The sequence below is a fragment of the Marmota monax genome, unplaced genomic scaffold (genome assembly GCF_021218885.2).
Source record: "Marmota monax isolate L192 unplaced genomic scaffold, Marmota_monax_Labrador192_F-V1.1 WCK01_AAM20220418_F8-fsc00336, whole genome shotgun sequence".
Classification (NCBI taxonomy): Eukaryota; Metazoa; Chordata; class Mammalia; order Rodentia; family Sciuridae; genus Marmota; species Marmota monax.
Genome location: NW_026693839.1, coordinates 660,007 through 683,369, shown reverse-complemented (window position 1 = coordinate 683,369; position 23,363 = coordinate 660,007). Strand labels below are relative to the sequence as shown.

Genomic DNA, 23,363 nt, shown 5'->3' with positions numbered 1-23,363 from the left:
TCAAGTGAATAAATAAATCTTAAGATTCTAAGAGTGAAGAAATACGATTATTATGAGTGCTTTTTTAAAAAACAAATTATTCTTACTAATATAAACAATGCTAGTGATTGGGATTCTACCCAGTCTGTAATAAATGATCTAAATAGAAAGAGATTTTAGTATAAAGAACTATGAAATAGGTTGGTCTCATGTGGGGTCAGTTGCCAGTATTGTTTTGTCCTCCCTGCATCTTTTTCTGCTTTAGAAATTACATTGTCTAAAAGCTTCAGCATTTTTATCACCAAGGCTCCCACTAGTATTGGGGACACTGGTGAATACTCCAGGGATGGGGTAGATTTGGGTAAGGACAGCCCTTTATATAAAAGGAGTTTTAATGAGCCAAGGTCCACTTCCTTGGATGTAGTATTTAAGGAACAGTGAATTGATGAATTAGGAAGATAATGTGTTTATAAGATGGCATGGCTGGGGCTGGGGTTGTGGCTCAGAGGTAGAGCATTCCTCTAGCATGTGTGAGGCTCTGGGTTCGATCCTCAGCATCACATAAAATAAATAAAATAAAGGTATTGTATCCAACAACAACTAGAAAATATTTAAAAAATGGCATGGCAGGCTGGGAATGTGGCTCATGCCGTAGCGCTCTTGCCTAGCATGTGTGGGGTGCTGGGTTCGATCCTCAGCACCACATAAAAATAAAATAAAGTTGTTGTGTCCACCGAAAACTAAAAATTAAATATTAAAAAAAATGGCATGGCATATTTATGGAATATATAACATACTTTTAATATATTTTTACATAATTTAATCTTTTATATCAAAATGGACATTTCTATTGTACCTACCTGCTTTGAGTTTCACTAATGCCACTTGTGGCCTAAAGTATTCATGGGACTTTCAATAATATATTTTATCACATCTTTTGTTTTTGTCTTAAACTTATATAAATATGTTTAATTTATTGGTTTGGCTTGTCATTTAGTTATTATAAACTTCCTTGTTATATGCTTTTTCCAGTTCTCTACAATATATTTAGTTTATTTTATAACTATATTTAAAGCTTTATGTTGCTGGGTATGATGCATATCCTGATACATGCCTGTAATCCAAGCTACTAGGGAGTCTGAGGCAGGAGGATCACAGGTTTGAGGCCAGCTTCAGCAACTTGGTAAGACCCTATCACAAAATTTTAAAAAGTGGGGGGAGGGACTGGTTTGGGGATGTAGCTCAGTGGTAAAGCACCCCTGGATTCAATCCCCAGTACTGGGGGAAAAAAAATCTAAACAACAAGAACCCTTTAAGTAACAGGTTTATGTATTTAAATGATCTTAAATGGTAAAAATTCAAATATGACAACTATAAGATAAAAAAAATTAAAATGTTCCTTTGTTTTCACTTATTCTAACTCCCCAAAGTAAACAATTTTATTTTAAGTATTTTTGTATAGATATGTGTATGTTCTTTTAGCCAGATAAGACAATTGCTTTTCTTTTATTCATAGATCTTAGACATCTATATTATAGTAGGTGCAGGGTATACCATTGTTAACTAGGCATGCTTTTAATAGATCATTAGGTTGTGTTGATTTTTTTTCAAACAAGCAATACTTACTTATCCTTACATAACATCTTTGGATGTATAAATATGTATTCTTTTTATTTTTTTTACACTGAAGATTGAACCCAGGAGCATTATATCCCTGAGCTACATTCCCAGTTCTTTTTATTTTTTTATTTTATCTTGAGACAGGGTCTTGCTGAGTTGCTTAAGGTTTCACTAAGTTGCTGAGGCTGGCCTTGAACTTGCAATCCTCCTGCCTCAGCCTCCTGAGCTGCTGGAATTACAGGCATGCACCATCGCACCCAGCACATTTATTTTTTTATTGCTCTTTCTCCTTAGTAGACTCACAAGAGGTCAGGAATTTGTTTCTCCTCTGTTTTGTCCAGAGTGCTAGAATAGTGCATGGTACATATTAGGTACTAAGTAAATATTTGTTGAATGAATGTATGAATAAATTTTGAGTAAAGGGATGCATATAAATATTTTGATCTATGAATTTTATCATATTGTGGTTTAAAAAATTTCACAATAGAAATGTAGGAAAATTTATTAAGTATAAATTTTGGATAGTAGCTTTTCTTGTATTTCAAGTTCCAGATGTACTTTCCTTTCTAAATTTTCAGCTTCAGTTGTGGAGGGTCAAAAGGGTATCATTCCTCGTGCTATTGAAGAAATATTTCAAAGCATCTCGGAAAATCCTAGCATTAACTTTGTTATAAAAGTATCCTACATAGAAGTATACAAGGAAGACCTAAGAGATCTTCTGGAATTGGAGACATCCATGAAAGATCTTCACATCCGAGAAGATGAAAAAGGAAACACAGGTGAAGTAGCCTACTTAATTGATTGCCTTCATTAGCAAATAGATATGCTTTATTCAGTTTCTGGATATTCCAAAGAAACAAATGATAGAAGCAGAATGAATTTGTGTGTTTGTTTGGTTTTGGCACTGGAGATTTAACTAAAGTGTGCTTTACCATTAAGCTATATCGCCAACCCTTTTTAATTTTGAGATAAGGTCTCACTAAGTTGCTAAAGTTAGCCTCAAACTTGGGATCCTCCTGCTTCAGCCTACTAAGTAACTGGGATAACAGGTGTGTACCACTATGTCCAGCCTGAGTTTATTTTTAACTTTTTATTAATTAATTAACTAAAATTTGGGGTGCTGGGGATCAAACCAAACATCTTGCCCATAGTACACAGGTGTTATATCACTGAGTTATACTCATAGCCCCTTGTTTTTACTTTTAAGTTGAATAGCTTATTGATTATTAATCTTTTGATTATTAATTTTACGTAAATACTCAGGTGAAAAAGTAGTTCTTCTGATTAATTTCTAGTTCATGATAGTGATTTCCTATAATTGCCTTCCTCTGAATTGAACTCAAGTGTGACTGTGATATCAGCTACAATTATTTTTGTATATTTTCCCCAGAGATTGGGGATGACTTTTACTTTAGGTATTCATCCAGGCTGATCCAAAACTCTCCTTTCTTTCTCTTAAATTTTCAAATTTTTGTTCCAGCATTCCTATTTCTTTTTTTAAGTTTAGAGTTTATATTCTTTATGTTTTTACTTCTTTATATTGACATTTACCATCTTTTGTTATGCTTTTCAATGTCTGCCTTTCTGTGCTGGCAACCTTTTTAACTTCAGTAATTAATAAAAAATTGTTTGGAAATCGAAGATTACAATGGTAGGGTCAAAATGCAAGTTTTTTTTTTTGTTTGTTTGTTTTTTTAAACCAGAGATCGAACCCAAGGGCACTTAACCACTGAGCCACATCCCCAGCCCTTTAAAAAAAATATTTAGAGACAGGGTCTCACTAAGTTGCTTAGGGTCTCACTAAGTTGCTGAAGCTGACTTTGAACTCTTGATTTTCCTGCCTTAGCCCCCTGAGTTGCTGGGAATACAGTTGTGTACCAATATGCCCGGTTCAAAATACAAGTAGTTAAAAAAATAATGACTTTTGTTTTTCTGATTTAAAAGCTAGTATTTTCATTATAGTGCATTTTCAAAACAGAAAACTATAGGGAAGAAAACTAAAGATTGCCTTTGATCCCAGAACCTAGAAATAGCAACTTTCTCTCTCTTCTCTCCTTCTCTCTCTCTTTTTAAATTTATTTTAGTGTGTATGTATGTATGTGTGTGTGTCTGTGTGTCTGTCTGTCTGTCTGTCTGTCTGTCTTTGGGGATCCAACCCTGGGCCTCACATGCTAAACAAGTACTCTACCACAAAGCTACACCTCCAGTTTACAACTTCTCTTTGGTATGTTTCCTTCTAGATTTATTTTTCTGGATACGTGTAATTTTTTTTAAGTATATACTTGCACCACCCACCTCTTATAGTTTTTGCATTTTACTTTTATTTAATATTTATATGCATTTTCACATGTCATTAAATAGTTTTGAAACTTATGATTCTGTGGTCCTGTGGTAATTTGTCTTATGAATGTGTTATCATGTTTTATTTAAGTAGTGTTCCATTGTTGGCCATTTAGGCTGTTTCCAGGTTATAACTATTATTAATAACATTGCAACGAATGGGTTTTTTGGTTTGTTTTTTTCCTGTAAAGGTTTATTGAGAAAATGGGGTTCAGTCCTTCTTGGCAGCTGCTTTCCTCACGGAGGACATTGCTTAGCTCCTCTTGCTTCTTTTTAACGTGGTGGATGTGTCCCCATCCTTTTCTTGACAAACTTGAGGGCCCAATTGCCCTTGGAGATCTTGAATAGCTCCATGGCATGATGCCCATAGTGGGCACAGCCACACACCTTTCAGATCCTGTCCTGCATGAACTGGAATGCTTAGTAAGGTGCCTCCAATGGTGGCTGTGCTTTGACCTGTTCATGTTCTTGGTCACCATGGGCCTCTTGTTGACTTCCTAGTGCTTAGGAAAGGAAGATGGGCATTATCATTCAAATAGCAATCTGTAGGGGACTTTAGATCTTGCCTCTTTATAGACCCATCCTGGCAGTCCTGGTGTTTTTAGATGTCTGAAGAATATGATTTTTGTCTTATTTTTCAGAAAAAAGTAAACATGGTAGTTTATGATCTTATTAGGTAAATCACTATAATTTCTCTTGTCTGAAGAGAATTCAGACTGATGTTTTGAACTTCTTTATCATATGGAACAGAATTATTGAATGTTTTCCTTTATCAAAAAAATCACAAAAATAATATATACTAATTGTGAAGCATTAAACAACATAGAAGTCTATGCTATACTACTTGTAATAATTTAATGATTAAAATATTTCACAGCTGATATCATTCCTGCAAAGGTTTGGAAGGATGTACAAACAATCTTAAAATAAATTGCTATATCTTGTTTAATGGCCCATTCACAACCAAAAATGCATTTGTTTGACAAATTTCTTTATAGTACTTTTCTGTTTATTTTTTTTCTTTAGTACTTTCTTCTTTCTTTCTTTCTTTTTTTTTTTTTTTTTTGGTCCTGGGGATTGAACTCAGAGGTACTTTATACTGATTGAACTCAGAGGTACTGTATACAGGACAATTAGTATCAGTTGGGAGGCTTTTTTTTTTTTTTAATTCTTTTTAGTTGTAGGTAGACACAATACCTTTATTTTATTTTTATGTGGTGCTCAGGATCGAACCCAGTGCCTCATGCATGTTAGGCGAGCATTCTACCATTGAGCCACAACCCCAGCCCCTAAAAAAATTATATCTTGTACAGTTTAAATATTAAACTGAGTGCTGTCTGCTAAAATGAGTCCTTTGGGAGATTTTCTGAAATTGTTTAATGATGTTATTGATGTTACTATTTGAAATTTTTTTATTTTTAATGAAATATTTTAGCTGAGCTGTTTCACAAATGATAAGTGTTGTGTGGTTAGTTTAATTATATGGACTTTGATGAAATCTTGCTGTTGCTATTTCAAGTGATTGTTGGGGCCAAGGAATGCCACGTGGAGAGTGTGGATGAAGTAATGAGTCTTCTAGAGATGGGGAATGCAGCCAGACATACAGGTACCACCCAGATGAATGAGCACTCCAGTAGATCACATGCAATTTTTACAATCAGCATTTGTCAAGTTGAGAAAACTATGGAGGCATCAGAAGATGGATCATGGTATTCCCATCGGCATATTATCTCAAAGTTCCATTTTGTAGATTTGGCTGGATCGGAAAGAGTAACCAAAACAGGGAATACTGGTGAACGGTTCAAAGAATCCATTCAGATCAACAGTGGGTTGCTGGCTTTAGGAAATGTAATAAGGGCCCTTGGGGACCCACGTAGGAAGAGTTCACATATTCCATACAGGGATGCTAAAATTACTCGGCTTTTGAAAGATTCCCTGGGAGGCAGTGCCAAGACTGTCATGATAACGTGTGTCAGTCCATCTTCCTTGGATTTTGATGAGTCCTTAAATTCTCTGAAATATGCCAACAGAGCACGGAATATTAGAAACAAACCCACTTTAAACTTTAGCCCTGAATCAGACCGTATAGATGAAATGGAATTTGAGATTAAATTGCTTCGAGAAGCATTGCAAAGCCATCAGAGTAGTATCAGCCAAACTAGCCAGATCCCGCGAGAGGGCAATCCTGATAAAAACAGGATCCATTCTCTTGAGGAGCAAGTAACTCAGTTAAAAGGAGAATGCCTGGGTTACCAAAATTGTGTAGAGGAAGCCTTTACCTTCCTGATGGACTTAAAAGATGCAGTCAGACTAAACCAAAAGCAGCAACACAAATTGCAGGACTGGTTTAACATGACTCAGGAGGTCAGAAAGGCTGTCCTCACCTCATTTCAAGAAAACCAAGGAATTGGAAACCTGGAAGGAGGACCACAGCATATCACAGTTCTCCAGCTGAAGAGAGAGCTTAAAAAATATCAGGTACTCTATTTTGGAAATGTCTTTTAACATCTACCTTAATAGAAGATAGTTGGATTTTCATATGTGCCTTAGCATTTTTTTGCTGAAATTATTAGGAAAATCCAGTCTTATATAGATTTGTAGTTGGAAGGGGGTTGTATTTTAATAACTTTTTCAGGTAATTTTGAAAGTTATTTGATATTGCATCAAAATTCAAAGCAAAATAGAAATTTCTCGTGTTTATTTGCAATGTGGGTTTAGCACTGTTTTGTCATATTAATATATATATATATATACTAAAACCTACTTATTTTTTTCTAATCCTTTGAATGGATCTTTTATATGCACATGATTTTGAATCATCATTCACTGGTTATTTGGAAAATAAATCTTTAATATCATCAGTGATCTCATTAACAAAGTTGTTAAGAATTAGAAGCTGTCAAGCTCTTAGTGGAAGAAGCGTTTTCCAAAATTATGATTTTTTTTCCTGAAATTCAGGCTTTATTTGTAACAAATATTGATGGATTTCTTAAAATGAGAGGTTCTTATTTTCAAGAATATGACTGCCAACATATTCAAGTCTGGATAACCTTAGATTGTCATTCTTTTTTTGATACTAGGGATTGAACCCAGGGGTACTTAACCACTGAGCCACAGAAATCCTCAGCCCTTTTTATTATTTTGAGACAGGGTCTTGCTAAGTTTCTTAGGCCTACTAAGTTGCTGAGGCTAGCTTGGGACTTGGAATCCTCCTGCCTTAGCCTGGGGTTATAGTTAGTCATTCTTTTTTTAGTTGTAGTTGGACACAGTACCTTTATTTTATTTATTTATTTTTATGTGGTGCTGAGGATTGAACCCAGGGCCTCACATGTGCTAAGTGAGCTCTCTACTGCTGAGCCACAACCCTAGCCCTAGTTTGTCATTCTTTATGGGAAAAATAGTACTGTATGAAGAAAGTTGTTAGTTCTACTTAAAACTCAGCTGCACAGGTGCTTTTTCCATAGACAGCTGTTACCCTTCAATATGCAGCAGGAATATTTATGAATATGTTCCATTTTGTAAGGCTCAATAAATATCTCTTCTAATTTACTTTTCCTGTCTTTGTGCCTAGGGAGTTTAACAGTGGCAAGCTAAGGGATGAGATTTATAGACATATGTAGGGAAACATCCCAAAGGTTATTGTGAGGGCAGCTTGGTAAGATGGACTGCTTAAGGAGATTGCTAGCCAAGGTAACAAGGTGAGGCATGCTCTGCATGAGAAGAAGCAGAAATATTTTCTCTTCTCAGTCCTGCTTCTTGAGTCTATTAGGCAAGCAGGTAAGTGCTTAATTTTAAAAATTCTTGGCTAACATAAGATTGTAGACCATTTCACAGATGCAGTATTAGCCAGATTATTGTGAGGAAAGTAAGCATCATTTTGAGATCATCATCTCCTTTTTAGAAGCTGCCAGATAGTATTGCAGTCTGGTTTTTCACCATTAGTCAATTATTAGAATACTCTACCTCCTTATAAATACCTCTTAAAGGAATTTTTTTATTCCAAATTTTGGATATAAGAATAGTATGTATGGGCTAGGGTTGTGGCTCAGTAGTTGAGCGCTCATCTAGCACGTACAAAGCCCTGAGTTCGATCCTCAGCACCACATAAAAATAAATAAATAAAACAAAGATATTATGTCCAACTACAGCTGAAAAATAAATATTTTTTTTAAAAAAAGAATAGTATGTGAAGGTACATATTTTGAACAGATAAAAACTTTTTAAATAAATAATAAACCAAATAAAACTAAGTTATAAATAATTTGTACTTAAATATACCAAACTAGAAGTTACATTTTAAATTTCTCAATTAGTTGCCTACAGAAAGAAGATATTAACTAATGAGAATTATATCTTAATTTACAGATGTAACTATAGGTTATGCAGCCATAAAGCATTATAAGGATAATCAGCATCACTTCCCCTCCTAATTTGGTGAAGAATCCCAAACAGAAAAGGGACTTGCCTAGAGTCCTGCTATGAAGCTGTGATAAAAATCAAGGCTGGCTTTGGACCAGGGTTCCCAGTATAGGAGCCCATCCACTGCTGTGTCACCTCTGGATGAGTCATACACATACTGCAAACATCTACATTTTATTGATTAAATCTTTTTTGTAAAGAGAGCAGTATTTTTGTAAATGAACTAGTCATTCTTGACTATACCTGTCGCCTTGTAGAAAGAACATTCCTATGAAGGAAAGTTAGAATACGAATGAGTGTATTTTTGTGTGTGTGTGTGTGTGTGTGTGTATGTGTATGTGTATGTGTGTCTCAAAAAAGAAATAGGAGCCACGTGTGGTGGTCCATGCCTGTAATCCCAGCACCTTGGGAGGCTGAGATAGGAGGAGTACGAGTTGAAAACCAGCCTCAGCAAAAGTGAGGTACTAAGCAACTCAGTGAGACTCTGTCTCTAAATAAAATACACAGTAGGGCTAGGGATGTGGCTCAGTGGTTTAGTGCTCCTGAGTCTAATCTCTGGTACCAAAAGAAAGGGAGGTGGGACACCAGGCTCTGTGGTTCCTGCCTATATTCCCAGCAGCTCAGGAGGCTGAGGCAGGAGGATCATGAGTTCAAAGCTAGTCTCAGCAATTTAGCAAGGCCCTAAGCAACTCAGTAATACCCTGTCTCTAATTTAAAAAAATATATAAAAAAGGGCTGGGGATGTGGCTCAGTGGTTAAGTGCCCCTGGGTTCAATCTCCTGTACGTCCCCCCCCCAAAAAAAAAAAAAAAAGAAAGAAGAAATAGATCCCTAGAATTTAATCTCAGGGGTTTGGATACACTGTATCATCTTGGAAAGAGATTTAATCTCACTGAGTCTTAGTTTCTTAAATGTAAAGGAATCATGTCTACTCACTGAAATTTTTAAAATACTAAGCAGGGGAGCCAGCTGTGATGGTGCACTTCTGTAGTCCTAGCAACTTGGGAGGCTGAGATAAGAGGATAGGAAGTTTGAGGCCAGCCTCAGCAACTTAATGAGGCCCTAAGCAATTTAGCAAGGCCCTGTCTCAAAATAAAAATTAAAAGGGCTGGGATTGTAGCTTAGTGCTAAAGTGCACCTGGGTTCAATTTCCAGTACCCGCCCCCCAAATATATATATATATAATACATACATGCATATACACACAAAGGAGAGAGTCAGTATCTGGCATGAAGTAGGCCCTTGGCAAATAATTTTCTGTTTAACTTAAAGATTATTCAATAATTATTATTTGCATAATCCAAGTTTACTTTAAAACAGACTAGTTTCATCAGAAACAAAGTACTAAAACTGCTTAACCATCTTTTGAGGCTTCAAAATATATCTCTTAATAGTGAAAGAATACAAAATCTGCAAATATACTTTATTTAAATGTCCAAATATGTTCTTAAACTCTGTAGGTCAGTTTGGAAAATAAGAACTCTTTGATTTTTAAAAACCCACATTAAAATCTCACAATAATTCTTTTTTTTTTTTTTTTTTTTTTATTATTTTTTAATATTTATTTTTTAGTTCTCGGCGGACACAACATCTTTGTTTTTTTTTTGTATGTGGTGCTGAGGATCGAACCCGGGCCGCACGCATGCCAGGCGAGCGCGCTACCGCTTGAGCCACATCCCCAGCCCCTCACAATAATTCTTGCAGACTTGTAAAATGTTCTCTAGAACCTAGGTAACTATTTAATTAAACTAGATAAATAGTTTTCATATGCAGGAAATAAAAATTTCTGTCTTCATAGTAGTTAATTCCTATGTTACAACTATGATAGGTCCCTCAACTGTTTCTGTCTTTCTTAGAAACCAGAAAAAAATCAAAATGAAAAGGATAAGACGAACTTAAGAGACATTGTCAAGCTGTCATTAAATCATGATTTTTGTGGTATTATATAGGTTCTCCTGAGTATTTTCTGTGGTGAATATCACATGTGCCTTCTTTCCTTCCCAGTGTGCTCTTGCTGCTGATGAAGTAGTATTTAATCAGAAGGAACTGGAGGTGAAGGAACTAAAGGATCAAGTGCAAATGATGGTACAGGAAAACAAAGGACATGTTGTTTCTTTGAAAGAAGCTCAAAAAGTGAATAGGTTACAGGTAGGGTTTCTTAATATATTTAGCTCAGTAGATGTAATACTTAACTAATAGCTTTTAAGTGTAAGTGGGTTCATTTCCAAAAGGATATTTCAGTTGAAGAGTTCTATACTGAAAGAATTATAGGTTTCCCCCTTAATCTGCTTAAGGATTCTTTTTTTTTTTTTTTTGGTACTGAGGATTGAATTCAGGGGCACTCAACCACTGAGCTACATCTCCAGCCCTATTTTGTATTTTATTTAGAGACAGGGTCTCATTGAGTTGCCTAGTACCTTGCCATTGCTGAGGCTGGCTTTGAACTTGAGATCCTCCTGCCTCAGCCTCCCGAGCTGCTGGGATTACAGGCATGTGCCACTGCCCCTAGCAAGGGGAAAACCTTTTTATTGTTAGTGAGACTTCTGTTTCACAAATATAAAGATAATATCAATATCCAAGGACTTAATTTACAAATTATATTATAATTATCTTTTCTCCATATTTCTCCTCCAGTTGTTTACAAAGGTACTAGGTAACATGATATTAAGAGTTGGAAGATAGGGCTGGGATGTTGCTCAGTGGTAGAGTGCTTGCCTGGTCTCTGAACACCAGAGACCAGTCCTCAACACCACCAAACCAAACACAAAATATCTGAAAGATAAACGTATAATTTAAACTTTTTAATTTACTAGAGTATCTTTTTACCTATGGATGATTTGTTCTTTTTTTTTTTTTTTTTTTTTAGTACTGGGTAATTGACCCAAGGGTACACTATTAAGATGCCACATCCCAGCTCTTTTTTTTTTTTTTTTAATTTTTAAAATTTTGAGACAGGGTCTTCCTAAGTTGCCAAGGCTAGCCTCAAACTTGTGGTCCTCCTGCCTCAGCCAGGCATGAACCAAAAAGACCAGCAGTGATTTGCTCTTTAACTTTGGTTAAATCTTCCATATTCCGTTCCTATCATTAACATAGATATGTGCGCAGTTTAATACTGAGTATGAACCTTGGCAGTCACTCTCTAACCATCCCCACAAATAGTTAATATCATTTAAAGCCTTTAGTTTCCTATCAGTAAAATAATTAGTGCCCTAAGAAATAATCTGATCCAATACAAATTAGATTTTGATTTTAATATTATTTTATTTTTGTTTTATTTTTAACCCTTCTAATTGTGTAATTATGTTTGCATGTATTTGTGGTGTATAATGTGATAATCCAGTACATACAGTGTGTAATGATTAAATTAGGGTAATTAGCATTTCCATCTAACATTTGGACCTTTTTAACCCCTTTCCTCTAGTCTTATAAAACATATATGCTAGAGTGTTGTAGACTTTATAAAACATACTAGATTGTTGTATACATAAACTAGAATATTATAACTGTATATTATAACTATAAACTATAGTTACCCTACTGTACTATAAAACATTAGAATTATTATTATTTTTTTTTTTCTTGATATTGGTTGCACCCAGTGGTGCTCTGCCACTGAGTCACATCCCTGGCCCTTTTCATTTTTTATTTTGAGACTAGATATTGCTAAGTTGCCAAGGCTAGCTTCAAAATTACTATTCTCCTGCCTCAGCTTCCCGAGGATTACAGGCATGTTCCACTGTGCTGCATTTAGAATTTTTTACAAAATTGACACACAGTAATTGCACATATTTTATCAAATGAGAAAAGTTAGTATATTTATCACCTCAGACATATGTAATTTCTTTGTGCCTAGAACATTCTAAATCCTCTATACTAGCTATTTTTTAATGTAATTTTTTTATTTATATATGACAGCAGAATGCATTACAATTCTTATTACATATATAGAGCACAATTTTTCATATCTCTGATTGTATATATAGTATATTCACACCAATTCATGTCTTCATACATGTATTTTGGATAGTAATAATCATCACATTCCACCATCATTAATTACCCCATGCTCCCTCCCTTCCCCTCCAACCCCTCCGCCCTATCTAGAGTTCATCTATTCCTCCATGATCCCACTATGAATCAAACTCCTTATATCAGAGAAAACTTCTGGCATTTGTTTTTTGGGTTTGGCTGACCTCACTTAGCATTATCTTATCTAACTCCATCCATTTACCTGCAAATGCCATGATTTTATTCTCTTTTTATTGCTGAATAATATTCTTTGTGTATATGTGCCACACTTTTTCTTATCTATTCATCTATTGAAGGGCATCTAGGTTGATTCCACAGTTTAGCTATTGTGAATGGTGCTGCAATAAACATTGATATGGCTGTGTCCCTATAGAATGCTGTTTTTAAGTCCTTTAGGTATAGACCGAGGAGAGGTAAATGATGGTTCCATTCCCAATTTTCCAAGAAATCTTCATACTGCTTTCCATATTGGCTGCACCAATTTGCAGTCCCACCAGCAGTGTATGAGTGTACCTTTTCCCCCACGTCCTCACCAACACTTATTGTTGTTTGTATTCATAATAGCTGCCATTCTGACTGGAGTGAGATGAAATCTTAGAGTGGTTTTAATTTGCATTTATCTAATTGGTAGTGATGATGAACATTTTTTCATGTATTTGTTAATTGATTGTACATCATCTTCTGAGAAGTGTCTCTTCAGGTCCTTGGCCCATTTATTGATTGAGTTATTTGTATTTTGTTTTTTTTTTTGGTGTTTAGCTTTTTGAGTTCTTCATGTACCCTAGTTTTTAGTGCTCTATCTGATGTGTGAAGGGTAAAGATTTTCTCCCAAGATGTAGGCTCTCTATTTACCTCACAGATTGTTTCTTTTGCTCAGAAGAAACTTTTTAGTTTGAGTCCATCCCATTTATTTATTGATTCTTGATTTTAATTCTTGTTCCACAGGAGTCTTATTAAGGAAGTCGGGGCCTAATCCCACCTGATGGAGATTAGGGCCTACTTTTTCTTCTATTAGATGCAGGGTCTCTGGTTTTATTCTTAAGTCCTTGATCCATTTTGAGTTGAGTTTTGTGCATGGTGAGAGATAGGGGTTTAATCTCATTTTGTTGCATATGGATTTCCAGTTTTCCCAGCACATTTGTTGAAGAGGCTATCTTTTCTCCAATGTATGTTCTTGGCACCATTGTCTAATAAAAGATCATTGTAATTTTTTGGGTTAGTCTCTATTGGTCTACCAGTCTAATTTGGTGCCAATATCATGCTGTTTTTGTTACTATTGCTCTGTAGTATAGTTTAAGATCTGGTATAGTGATGCCACCTGCTTCACTCTTCCTGCTAAGGATTGCTTTAGCTATTCCGGTCTCTTATTTTTCCAGATGAATTTCATGACTGCTTTTTCTACTTCTATGAAGAATTTCATTGGGATTCTGATTGGAATTGCATTAAATCTGTATAATGTTTTTGGTAGTATGGTCATTTTGATAATATTAATTCTGCCTATCCAAGAGCAAGGTAGATATTTCCATCTTCTAAGGTCTTCTTTGATTTCTTTCTTTAGGGTTCTGTAGTTTTCATTGTATAGATCTTTCACCTCTTTTGTTAAGTTGATTCCCAAGTTTTTTTTTTGTTTGTTTTTGGTTTTTTTTGAGGCTATTGAGAATGGGGTAGTTTTCCTCATTTTCCTTTCTGAGGATTTGTCACTGATATAGAGAAATGCCTTTGATTTAATTCTTTTGTCTATCTAATTGGTCTGGCCAGTGTTTCAAGAACTGTGTTAAATGGAAGTGGTGAAAGAGGGCATCCCTGTCTTGTTCCAGTTTTTACAGGGAAAGCTTTCGATTTTTCTCCATTTTGAATGATGTTGGCCTGGGGCTTAGCGTAGATAGCCTTTAGGATGTTGACATATATTCCTGTTATCCCAAGTTTTTCTAGTGTTTTGAACATAAAGGGGTGCTGTATTTTGTCAAATGCTTTTTCTGTGTCTATTGAGATGATCATATGATTCTTATCTTTAAGTCTATTGATGTGATGAATTACATTTATTGATATCTGTATGTTGAACCAATCTTGCATCCCTGGGAGGAATCCCAATTAATCATGATGCACAATCTTTTTGATATGTTTTTGTATTCAATTTGCCAGAATTTTATTGAGTATTTTTGCATCTATATTCTTTAGAGATATTGGTCTGAAGTTTTCTTTTTTTGATGTGTCTTTGCCTAGTTTTGGAGTGATATTGGCCTCATAGAATGAGTTTGGAAATGCTGCCTCTTTTTCTATTTCCTGAAATAAATTGGAGAGTATTGGCATTAGTTCTTCTTTAAAGGTCTTGTAGAACTCGGCTATATATCCATCTGGTCCTGGGCTTTTCTTGGTTGGTAGACTTTTGATGACATCTGCTATTTCGTCACTTGAAATTGATCTGTTTAAATTCTGTATATCACCCTGATTGTATACTGGCTATTTCGAAATACTCATTGAAGCATAAGCCATATTTGTCATACTGTGCCATAGAACATTAGAAGTTATTTCTCTGTTCAGTTGCACCCTTGTGTACATTTATCATCTATGCATTTTTCTTTCCCAAATCCTCCCTAGACTCTGGTGGCAACTAAACTTCCACATACAGTTATGTCTTTCTGTGCCCGAATTATTTCACTTAACATACAGCCCTCCAGTTCCATCCATGTTGCTGTAAATGATAAAATGTCATTCTTTTTTATAACTAAATAATATTTCATTGTGCATGTATACCACATTTTCTTTATCCATTTATCTATTGGTGGATACCTATGATAATGGAATATCTTGGCTCTTGTGAATAGTGCTGCAGTAAACATGACATTGCAGATGGTTTTTTGACTTACTAATTTCAGTTCTTTTGGAAATATACCCCATAGTGAGATTGCTGGATTATATGATAATCCTATTTCTAGTTTTTTTTTTTTTTTCAGAATCTCCATATTGTTTTCCATAGTAGCTGTACTAATTTATGTTCCTACTGACAGTGTATGAAAGTTCTCCTTTCTCTGCATCTTCCCTAGCATTTGTTTTATTTTGTTGTGTTTTTCCTTTTTTGGGTGGGGGACAGGGTTCTGGGGATTGAACTCAGGGGGTACTCAACCACTGAGCCACATTCCCAACCCTGCTTTGTATTTTATTTAGAGACAGGGTCTCACTGAATTGCTTAGCACCTCACCATTGCTGAGGCTGGCTTTGAACTAGGAATCCTCCTGTCCTGGGCTCCTGAGCTGCTGGGATTATAGGCATGTCCCACCAAACCTGGCTGTGTTCTTTTTGATAATAGCTATTCTCATTGAGCTAAGATGATATCTCATTATGGTTTTGTTTTGCATTTCCTTGATAAGTAGTCTCCTTGGGCATTTTTTCATATTTCTGTTGGCCATTTGTATATATTCTTCTGGGCAATGGCTATTCAGATCATTTGTTCATTTTAAAATATTTTTAGTATTATGCTGTTGAGTCATTTAAGTTCTTTATAAATTTTGGAATCTGTCCCTTATTGGATAAATAATTTGCATATATTTTCTCCCATTATGTAGGTTGTCCTTTACTCTGTTGATTGATTCCTTTGTTGTGCAGAAACGTTTTAGTTTGTTATAATCCCATTTGTAAGTTTTTGCTTTTCCCTGAAATTTTTCTAGCAGTGTCAGATTGTAAGTCTTTCATCCATTTTTTTAGTTGATTGTTGATATGGTGAGAGAGAAGAGTCCAACCCCTCTTTATTTTTGGTTTCCATTTGCAGGGTTTATATATGAGTTGTGACAACCTGTGAAAAGTTTGTGTCAGGGAAACTCAGGAGAGACTTTGGCTATGATTTTCTTGAGGGCTGGTTATAAAGGTGCCTTCTATCTAGAACAGACTACTAGAAGGAAAGCAGGTGTTCAGTGTAAAACACATTGCTTGTACAGTTTGAGCATGATGAGCTATTGTTATCAGTTAGGAACTGTGGGAGGCCGCCATGTCATCTGACCAGCGTTTTCCTCTCCTGATCCGTTTGAGGCACTGTCGGTCTTCCCTGATGATCTGGCTACTTTTAAGTGGCTGTAGATGGTAGCCCTGATCTTGAGAGTAGTAAAAATGCAGCCAAATGTGTCTTCATGCAGCCCCATGGGTCGAGCTATGCTCACCTGTTCCTTTGTGATATTACCCTCTTGCCCTATTTGGGATAGAATGTGTGCCCTTCTCTCTCTTTTTTTTTTTTTTAATATTTATTTATTTATTTTTCGGTAGACACAACATCTTTGTTTGTATGTGGTGCTGAGGATCGAACCGGGCCGCACGCATGCCAGGCGAGCGCGCTACCACTTGAGCCACATCCCCAGCCCCATCTTTTTTTTTTAATATTTATTTTTTAGGTGTTTTTGGACACAATCCCTTTATTTTATTTATTTATTTTTATGTGGTGCTGAGGATCAAACCCAGGGCCTCACAAGTGCTAGGCGAGCACTCTACCGCTGAGCTACAACCCCAGCCCCGTGTGGCCTTCTCTTACTCTGGGTGTGGCCTTCCTAGATGTCAGTCAACCTGCTGACAGCCGATATCATGTGAAGCTAGACTCAGCACCTTGAAACCTGACCCTTTGCCTCATTTTGAATGGCTTCTACTCAATAAAAGGGGTCAGCACAAGCTCGCTCTCTCTGCGGACCCTTAAGGTCAGAGGAGCTGTCACAGTACCCCCAAATAAAAGGTATTTCTGTCTCTTGTGTGGTTATTTCATGCAGTCCAGTTCCCCTGGAGTGACCCCTGAGTGTTTTAGTAGAAAGGAACATGGCAAGGAACCCTCCCCAAATCTAAGTTCTCAGACACCTGACAACCTTGTAGCTGATTTTTTAAAGGATATCAGTCAAGTTTACTGTCAGCTCTTTTCTGCACTATTGTGCTATATTTGGTTTACTAATATATATATTTTTTAGGATTTTTGTGTCTAGGCTCACAAGTGAGATTGGCCTATATTTTCCCCTTATAATATTTTTCTTAGATATAGCAACAAGTTATTTGGCCTTCTAATATAGGTTTGGTAGTGTTCCCTTTTTCTAAACTTGGAAGAAGGATATGTGAAACATTGGTCTTATTTCTTCCTTAAATGTTTGAATTGAAAAAAATGTTTGAATTGACACCTAAAGCTTTTTGGATGAGAATTTTTCATTGTGGAAATGTTTTTTTTGTTGTTGTTGTTATTTTTTGGTACTGGGGATTGAACCCAGGGACATTTTACCACTGAGCTATATCCCCAGACGTTTTTATTTTTTATTTTGAGATAGCATCTAAGTTGCTTTTTTAAAAATTTTATTAGAATCTTCAGGCTGGGGATGTAGTATAGTGATAGAGCTCTTGCATGAAGCTCTAGGTTTGATCCCTAGCACCACAGAAAATATTTATTCATATTTTCAATATTGTAGATTTGTTCATCGTTTCATTATTTTCTGCCCATTATTTAATTTTTTCTACTTTGCACGGAGGGAGGTTGCTGTATTTCTAACTTATTTAGATGGATGATTAGTTCATTGATCTTTAACTTTTTATAATATATGCATTTAAAGTTATTCCTTCCTTCCTTCTTTTCTTCCTTCCTTCCTTTCTTTTTCCTTCCTTCCTTCCTTCCTTCCTTCCTCCCTCCCTCCCTCCCTCCCCCGACTTCTTTTTTAATCAAGATTGAACCTAGGGGCACTTAACCACTGAGCCATATTCCAACCCTTTTTCTTTTTTAAGACAGGATCTTGCTAAGTTGCTGAGTATTTTAGTCAGCTTTTTTTTTTTTTTTTCTGCTGTGACTAAATGACCTGACAATTTTAGAGGAGGAAAAATTTATTTGAGGGCTCACAGTTTCAGAAGTTTCAGTCCACAGATAGCTAGATCCCTTCCTCAAGGCTCGAGGTAAGTTAGAATATCAAGGTGGAAGAGTGGTGGAGGAAAGTCTCACATGATGATCAGAAAGCATAGAGAGAGACTCCACTTGCCAGATGCAAAATATATATCCCAAAGGTACCCCCCTAATGACTCACCACCTCCAACTACACCTTACTACATCCTCAACATCCTCAATTAATCCTATCAGGGATTAATTCACCTCTCTCGAAACCCAATCATTTCTCCTCTTAACTTTCTTGCATTGTCTGATACATGAGCTTTTGGAGGACATCTCACATCCAAACCAAAACACGGAGGCTGACTTTGAACTTGTAATCCTCCTGCCTCAACCTCCTGAGCAGCTAGGATTACAGGTATATACTACCACACCCACCTTATATAAGTCTTCCTAATCTTATCTTTACTTGAATTCTACATTCAGCTCAAAATATTTCTTAATTTTTATTTTGACTTTTCCTTTGACTTTTGAATTATAACAGTTATTTTATTTCTCTTTGGGGAATTTTAAATTTTATATTATTAACTTTTAGTTTAATTGCCAGTGGTCAGATAGCATACCATGCATGAATGATTTCAACACTTTCAATATATTGAAACTTGCTTTCTGGCTAAGTTTAAAACCAAATTTTGTTGTTGTTATAGTTGCATTTAGAAAGAATGTTTGTTCTGCAATCATTGGGTACAGTTAATCCTGTTATTCATATGTGTATTTTTATTCACTTTTTTCATCTTTTTGTTATGTCATTAGAGAGTGATGTTAAAGTTTCCCACTGTGATTTTTCATAAATCTTCATGTAATACTGATAATTTTTGCATTATATGTGTCAAAGTATATATAAATTAGGGGAACTGTTATTTTACCCTTGTGAATTGACATTTTTATAATTTTGTTACCCTCTTTTTGATGCTTCTAATGGTTTTTGAATTAATATCAAAATATCTATTTTGATATTACTGTAGCTGTACCAGCTTTTTTTATTGATTAAGAAAACTTGGGGCTGGGGTTGTGGCTCAGTGATAGAGCACTCACTTAGCACACGTGAGACCCTGGGTTGGATCCTCAGCACCACATAAAAATAAATAAATAAAATAAAGGTATTGTGTCCAACTACTTCTAAAAAATAAATGTATAAAAAAGTCTTATTTTTAATCTTGTCTATTTTAATTTATATTTATTATAAGCAGCATATGGTTAATTTTAAAAGTCCTCTCTGTCAGTCTTTGTCTTTACTACTATCTTATGTAGTTCATTCATGAATTTAGCATAATTGCTCTTATGTTTTGGTTAATAAATAATATTTATTCTTTCTGCTCTATCTATGTTCCTTTTTTTATTCCTTTCTAACCTTTTGGATCAGTTGGTTATTTTTAAATTTTTTGTTGTTTTCTCCATTAACTTATAAGTTGTACTTTTATTCTATTTTTTAGTGGATATTCTAGAATATATTGTTCATTCTTGACTTAAATTCTAATATTAATTAGTACTTTTGCCCTTTTCCCAGGCAATGTAGGGATTCCACTTAACACTTCTAACTTACATACTTTTTTTTTTTTTTTTTTTTTTTTGGTGGTGGTGATACTGGGGATTGAACCCAGGACCCTGCATATGCTAGATGAGTGCTCTACCACTAAGCTATATCCCCAGCCCTCAACTGACATACCTTTGGTGTTATTTCAGTTATCTGAATATATAGTTTTCAATAAGATTGCATTTTTATTGTATAGTATGAACAATGAAATTTTAGGTTTTTTCTTTCTCCCTATTAAACATTATAGTATACATGAAATATTGAGATGAATGACAGTTTTTTGTTTACATAATTTTATCTTGGTAAAACAAAGAGAGCTTTCTGGATTAGAAACACTTCAAAAATTTTCTTTAGGGACTGGGGATGTGGCTCAAGCGGTAGCGCGCTCGCCTGGCATGCAAGCGGCCTGGGTTCGATCCTCAGCACCACATACAAAGATGTTGTGTCTGCCGAAAACTGAAAAATAGATATTAAAAAAATTCTCTCTAAAAAAAAAAATTATTTAAAGGATACATAAAACACTACCTTCCTGCCACACACATGACCCATAATTCATTCTGCCTTTGATTTCCAAGTTTTCTTCCTCCCTGGATCTTTTGTGGCTGGTTATCTTTTGTTTCTTTGTACTTCTGATTTTCTTTTTCACTAATGAAAAGCTTTCACTTTACTGCACTTTCTCCTTTGCCGACATCTCTGCTATAATCTGATATTTTGTCTTTCAGCTTTCTTGTTTCTTCTTGGATTTTACTCCAAAAGTCCATTCTTCATGAGATAGCTAATTAAATTACTCCAATCACAGTGGCAAAATAACTAATCACAGTGGATGGGGTATAGTCTTTGAGTATTGACTTTTTTGGCTGCTTACTTGTTTACTATTCAAAAGATTTTTGCCACTTAGAATGGTACTAATTTGGGGCTGGGATTGTGGCTCAGAGGTAGAGCCTACCATGCATGAGGCACCGGGTTCAGTCCTCAGCACCACATAAAAATAAAATAAAGATTACAAAAAAGAGAATGGTGTGTGTGTGTGTGTGTGTGTGTGTGTGTATGTATGTATATATATAGATATATAAATTCATTCTAGAATAACCACTAAAAAAAAAAAAAAAAGAACACCAGAAAGCAGAAAGATAGCCTTTGGATAAATGAAGTTTGACTGTACTGTTAAGATAGTTGTGATTTTGGTCAATATAAAATTGATTATTTATTTTTAAAATATTTTTAGTTGTAGATGGACACAATACCCTTTTGTTTGTTTGTTTGTTTGTTTATTTTTTTTTATGTGGTGCTGGGGATTGAACCCTGTGCCTCATGTATACTAGCTAAGTGCTCACCACTGAGCCACGACTCCAGTCCTTATAAAATTGATTTTTAATTACATATGCTAAGGTTCTCTATTCAAATTCTCATCTCTGTTCTACAAAGAATGAAAAAATAGTAGAACAGCAGCTTCTTGTGGATCAACTGAGTGAAGAACTAACAAAACTTAACCTGTCGATGACTAAAGAAAGTTGTGGAGATGGGCCTGATGCCAGGATCCCTGAAAAAAGACCATATACTGTACCATTTGATACTCGTTTGGGGCATTATATTTATATTCCATCAAGACAAGATTCCAGGAAGGTACAGTTCTATTTTTTTCTTTGAGATTGAAAAAAAAATTGTTTATAGTATTATATTATGGGTAGTTCTACAGTCTTAGCAGTTTTTTTCTGTTTGGCTTTATGAACTTTTATGTATCTCTTTTTCTTACACTTGAGTGTGAATACCAACTTTGCTGTGTAGTCCTGGATGTTTGCTGAACCTGAGTAAGCATCTGTAAGGATGGGGTAACATGATGGGGCCCGTATAGAGGGTTTACATGAGATGCTGACTCTGAAGTACCTGCAATGCCTGGTAAACGGCATCCTCAGCATATGCATGGTGCCCCAGGCCCAAATGTCACAGAGTGAGTAAGATAGATACTATCCTTGCCTGTATGCTTTTCAGTTTTAAGTGCTTAGATTTTAAATTTTAAACAAATGTTATTATTTCAGTTGACACTTTCTTTATGGTTGAATATGACAGATTTTTTCATAGACTAAGAAGAAAGAAATTCTTTGTAGGCTTCAAATATCTATTAATTTATTTAATAATTTTTATCTTCTATATTTAAAAAGTCCTTTTCTTTCAATTATTGGTTGTAATTTGAAAATTTTTCTGTTTCTGTCCATTCTTTTATTTGCTAATTGAGGGTTTTTTTGTCGTTGTTGTTTTTTGCTTTTTGTTTTTGATTGTCTCTCTCTCTGGGGAGTTAGGGCTCCATGGGCTCTGCCAGAAGGGTTAAGTCATTTTTTTCTTTTTCTTTTTGTGGTACTGGGGATTGAACCCAGGTCCTCATTAAGCCTTTCTTTTAATTATATTTATTTTTCTAGTTGTAGATGTACACAATCACTTTATTTATTTATTTTTATGTGGTGCTGAGGATCAAACCCAGTGCTCTAGACAAGTACTCTACCACTGAGCCACAAGCCCAGCCCCATCTTTTATTTTTATTATAATTTTTTTTAATTTTTATTTTTTTATTAGTTACACATGACAGTACAATGGTCTTGACAATTCATATATTTGAATCAAATGGGCTATAATTATTCCTTATCACAAGTTGTTTGATTAGATCTGAAATAGACATGGAATAAAAACTTCCACAGTCATTGCTTCAAATAAGCAAATTTTTAGTTTTGTTTTAAAATATTTCCTTCTACCCTAAAAGAACCATCCATCAAAAGAAGGGGGAAAAGGAAGGAGATACAAAGGCCATATGATAAGCAGTTTGGGAATTTTCTTGCTCCTATTATGTATCTGGAAATCCTGGTCACCTCTTGTGTTTGTATCAGTCACTGCAGCAGCCAGGAGAAGTCAGGCATGATGGCAGGGCCCACATGTTCAGGTGTTGTTCCAGTGTTCTAAAAGTGAGGGGAAGGTTTCACTTCGAATACCAAAATGAGCTAAATTAAGCCAAATAGTACATCTAAAATGCAATTTAATTTTCTCCTGGATTTCTTCTCCTTGCCAGAAGTCTAGCTAATATTTTCCATCTCAAATATTTTTTTCCTGCTGTCTACCTCTAATATTTTCTTGAAGTAATTATAATCTGGCATGTGAAATATTTCCTCAGCTTAAAATACTTTCAGATGAAAAGGGGGGAAATGACTTTTAATCAATTTAAAATCAATTATATAAAGAATTTGAACTTTATTTTTTATATGCTTACTTATACATTTTGGAGGGAAAAAGTGAAAAGATCTTATTTATTTTAAAAGTATAATATTTGTCATACATGTATGTCATTAGTAGCTTTTCTCATTTAACAACATATTGTGAACATTTGATAGTCATTAAATATTCTCTCATAAGAGCATGATTTTAAATTTTTTGTGGCACCGGGGGTAGAGTCCAGGACCTCAAGCATAGGCAAGCATTCCATTGCAGAGTTACACCCCCAGTCCAAAACCAAATCTTGATTTAAACTTAAATAAACAGGGCTGAGGCTGTGGCTCAGTGGTAGAGCGCTTGC

General features: G+C 35.2%; 1 protein-coding gene and 1 non-coding gene across 9 annotated transcripts in view; one reads left to right on the top strand and one right to left on the bottom strand.

The window, feature by feature from the left end:
• The window catches only part of Kif27 (kinesin family member 27), a 90,247-nt gene that overhangs the window by 11,759 nt on the left and 55,125 nt on the right, over positions 1-23,363 (top strand). For 5 of the 8 annotated variants that reach the window (XM_046462430.1, XM_058585005.1, XM_058585004.1 and 2 more), the window contains 4 exons: positions 2,178-2,378; positions 5,459-6,417; positions 10,362-10,505; positions 21,233-21,430. In XM_046462430.1, coding sequence (XP_046318386.1) covers positions 2,178-2,378; positions 5,459-6,417; positions 10,362-10,505; positions 21,233-21,430 — 1,502 coding nt within the window. Of the gene's footprint in view, positions 1-1,054; positions 1,163-2,177; positions 2,379-5,458; positions 6,418-10,361; positions 10,506-21,232; positions 21,431-23,363 lie in introns of all 8 variants that reach the window. The other 3 variants (XM_058585008.1, XM_058585007.1, XM_046462434.2) reach the window with 2 other exon arrangements.
• Positions 19,850-19,921, bottom strand: Trnaa-agc (transfer RNA alanine (anticodon AGC)). The gene has a single exon. It is a non-coding gene; the product is annotated as a tRNA-Ala (tRNA).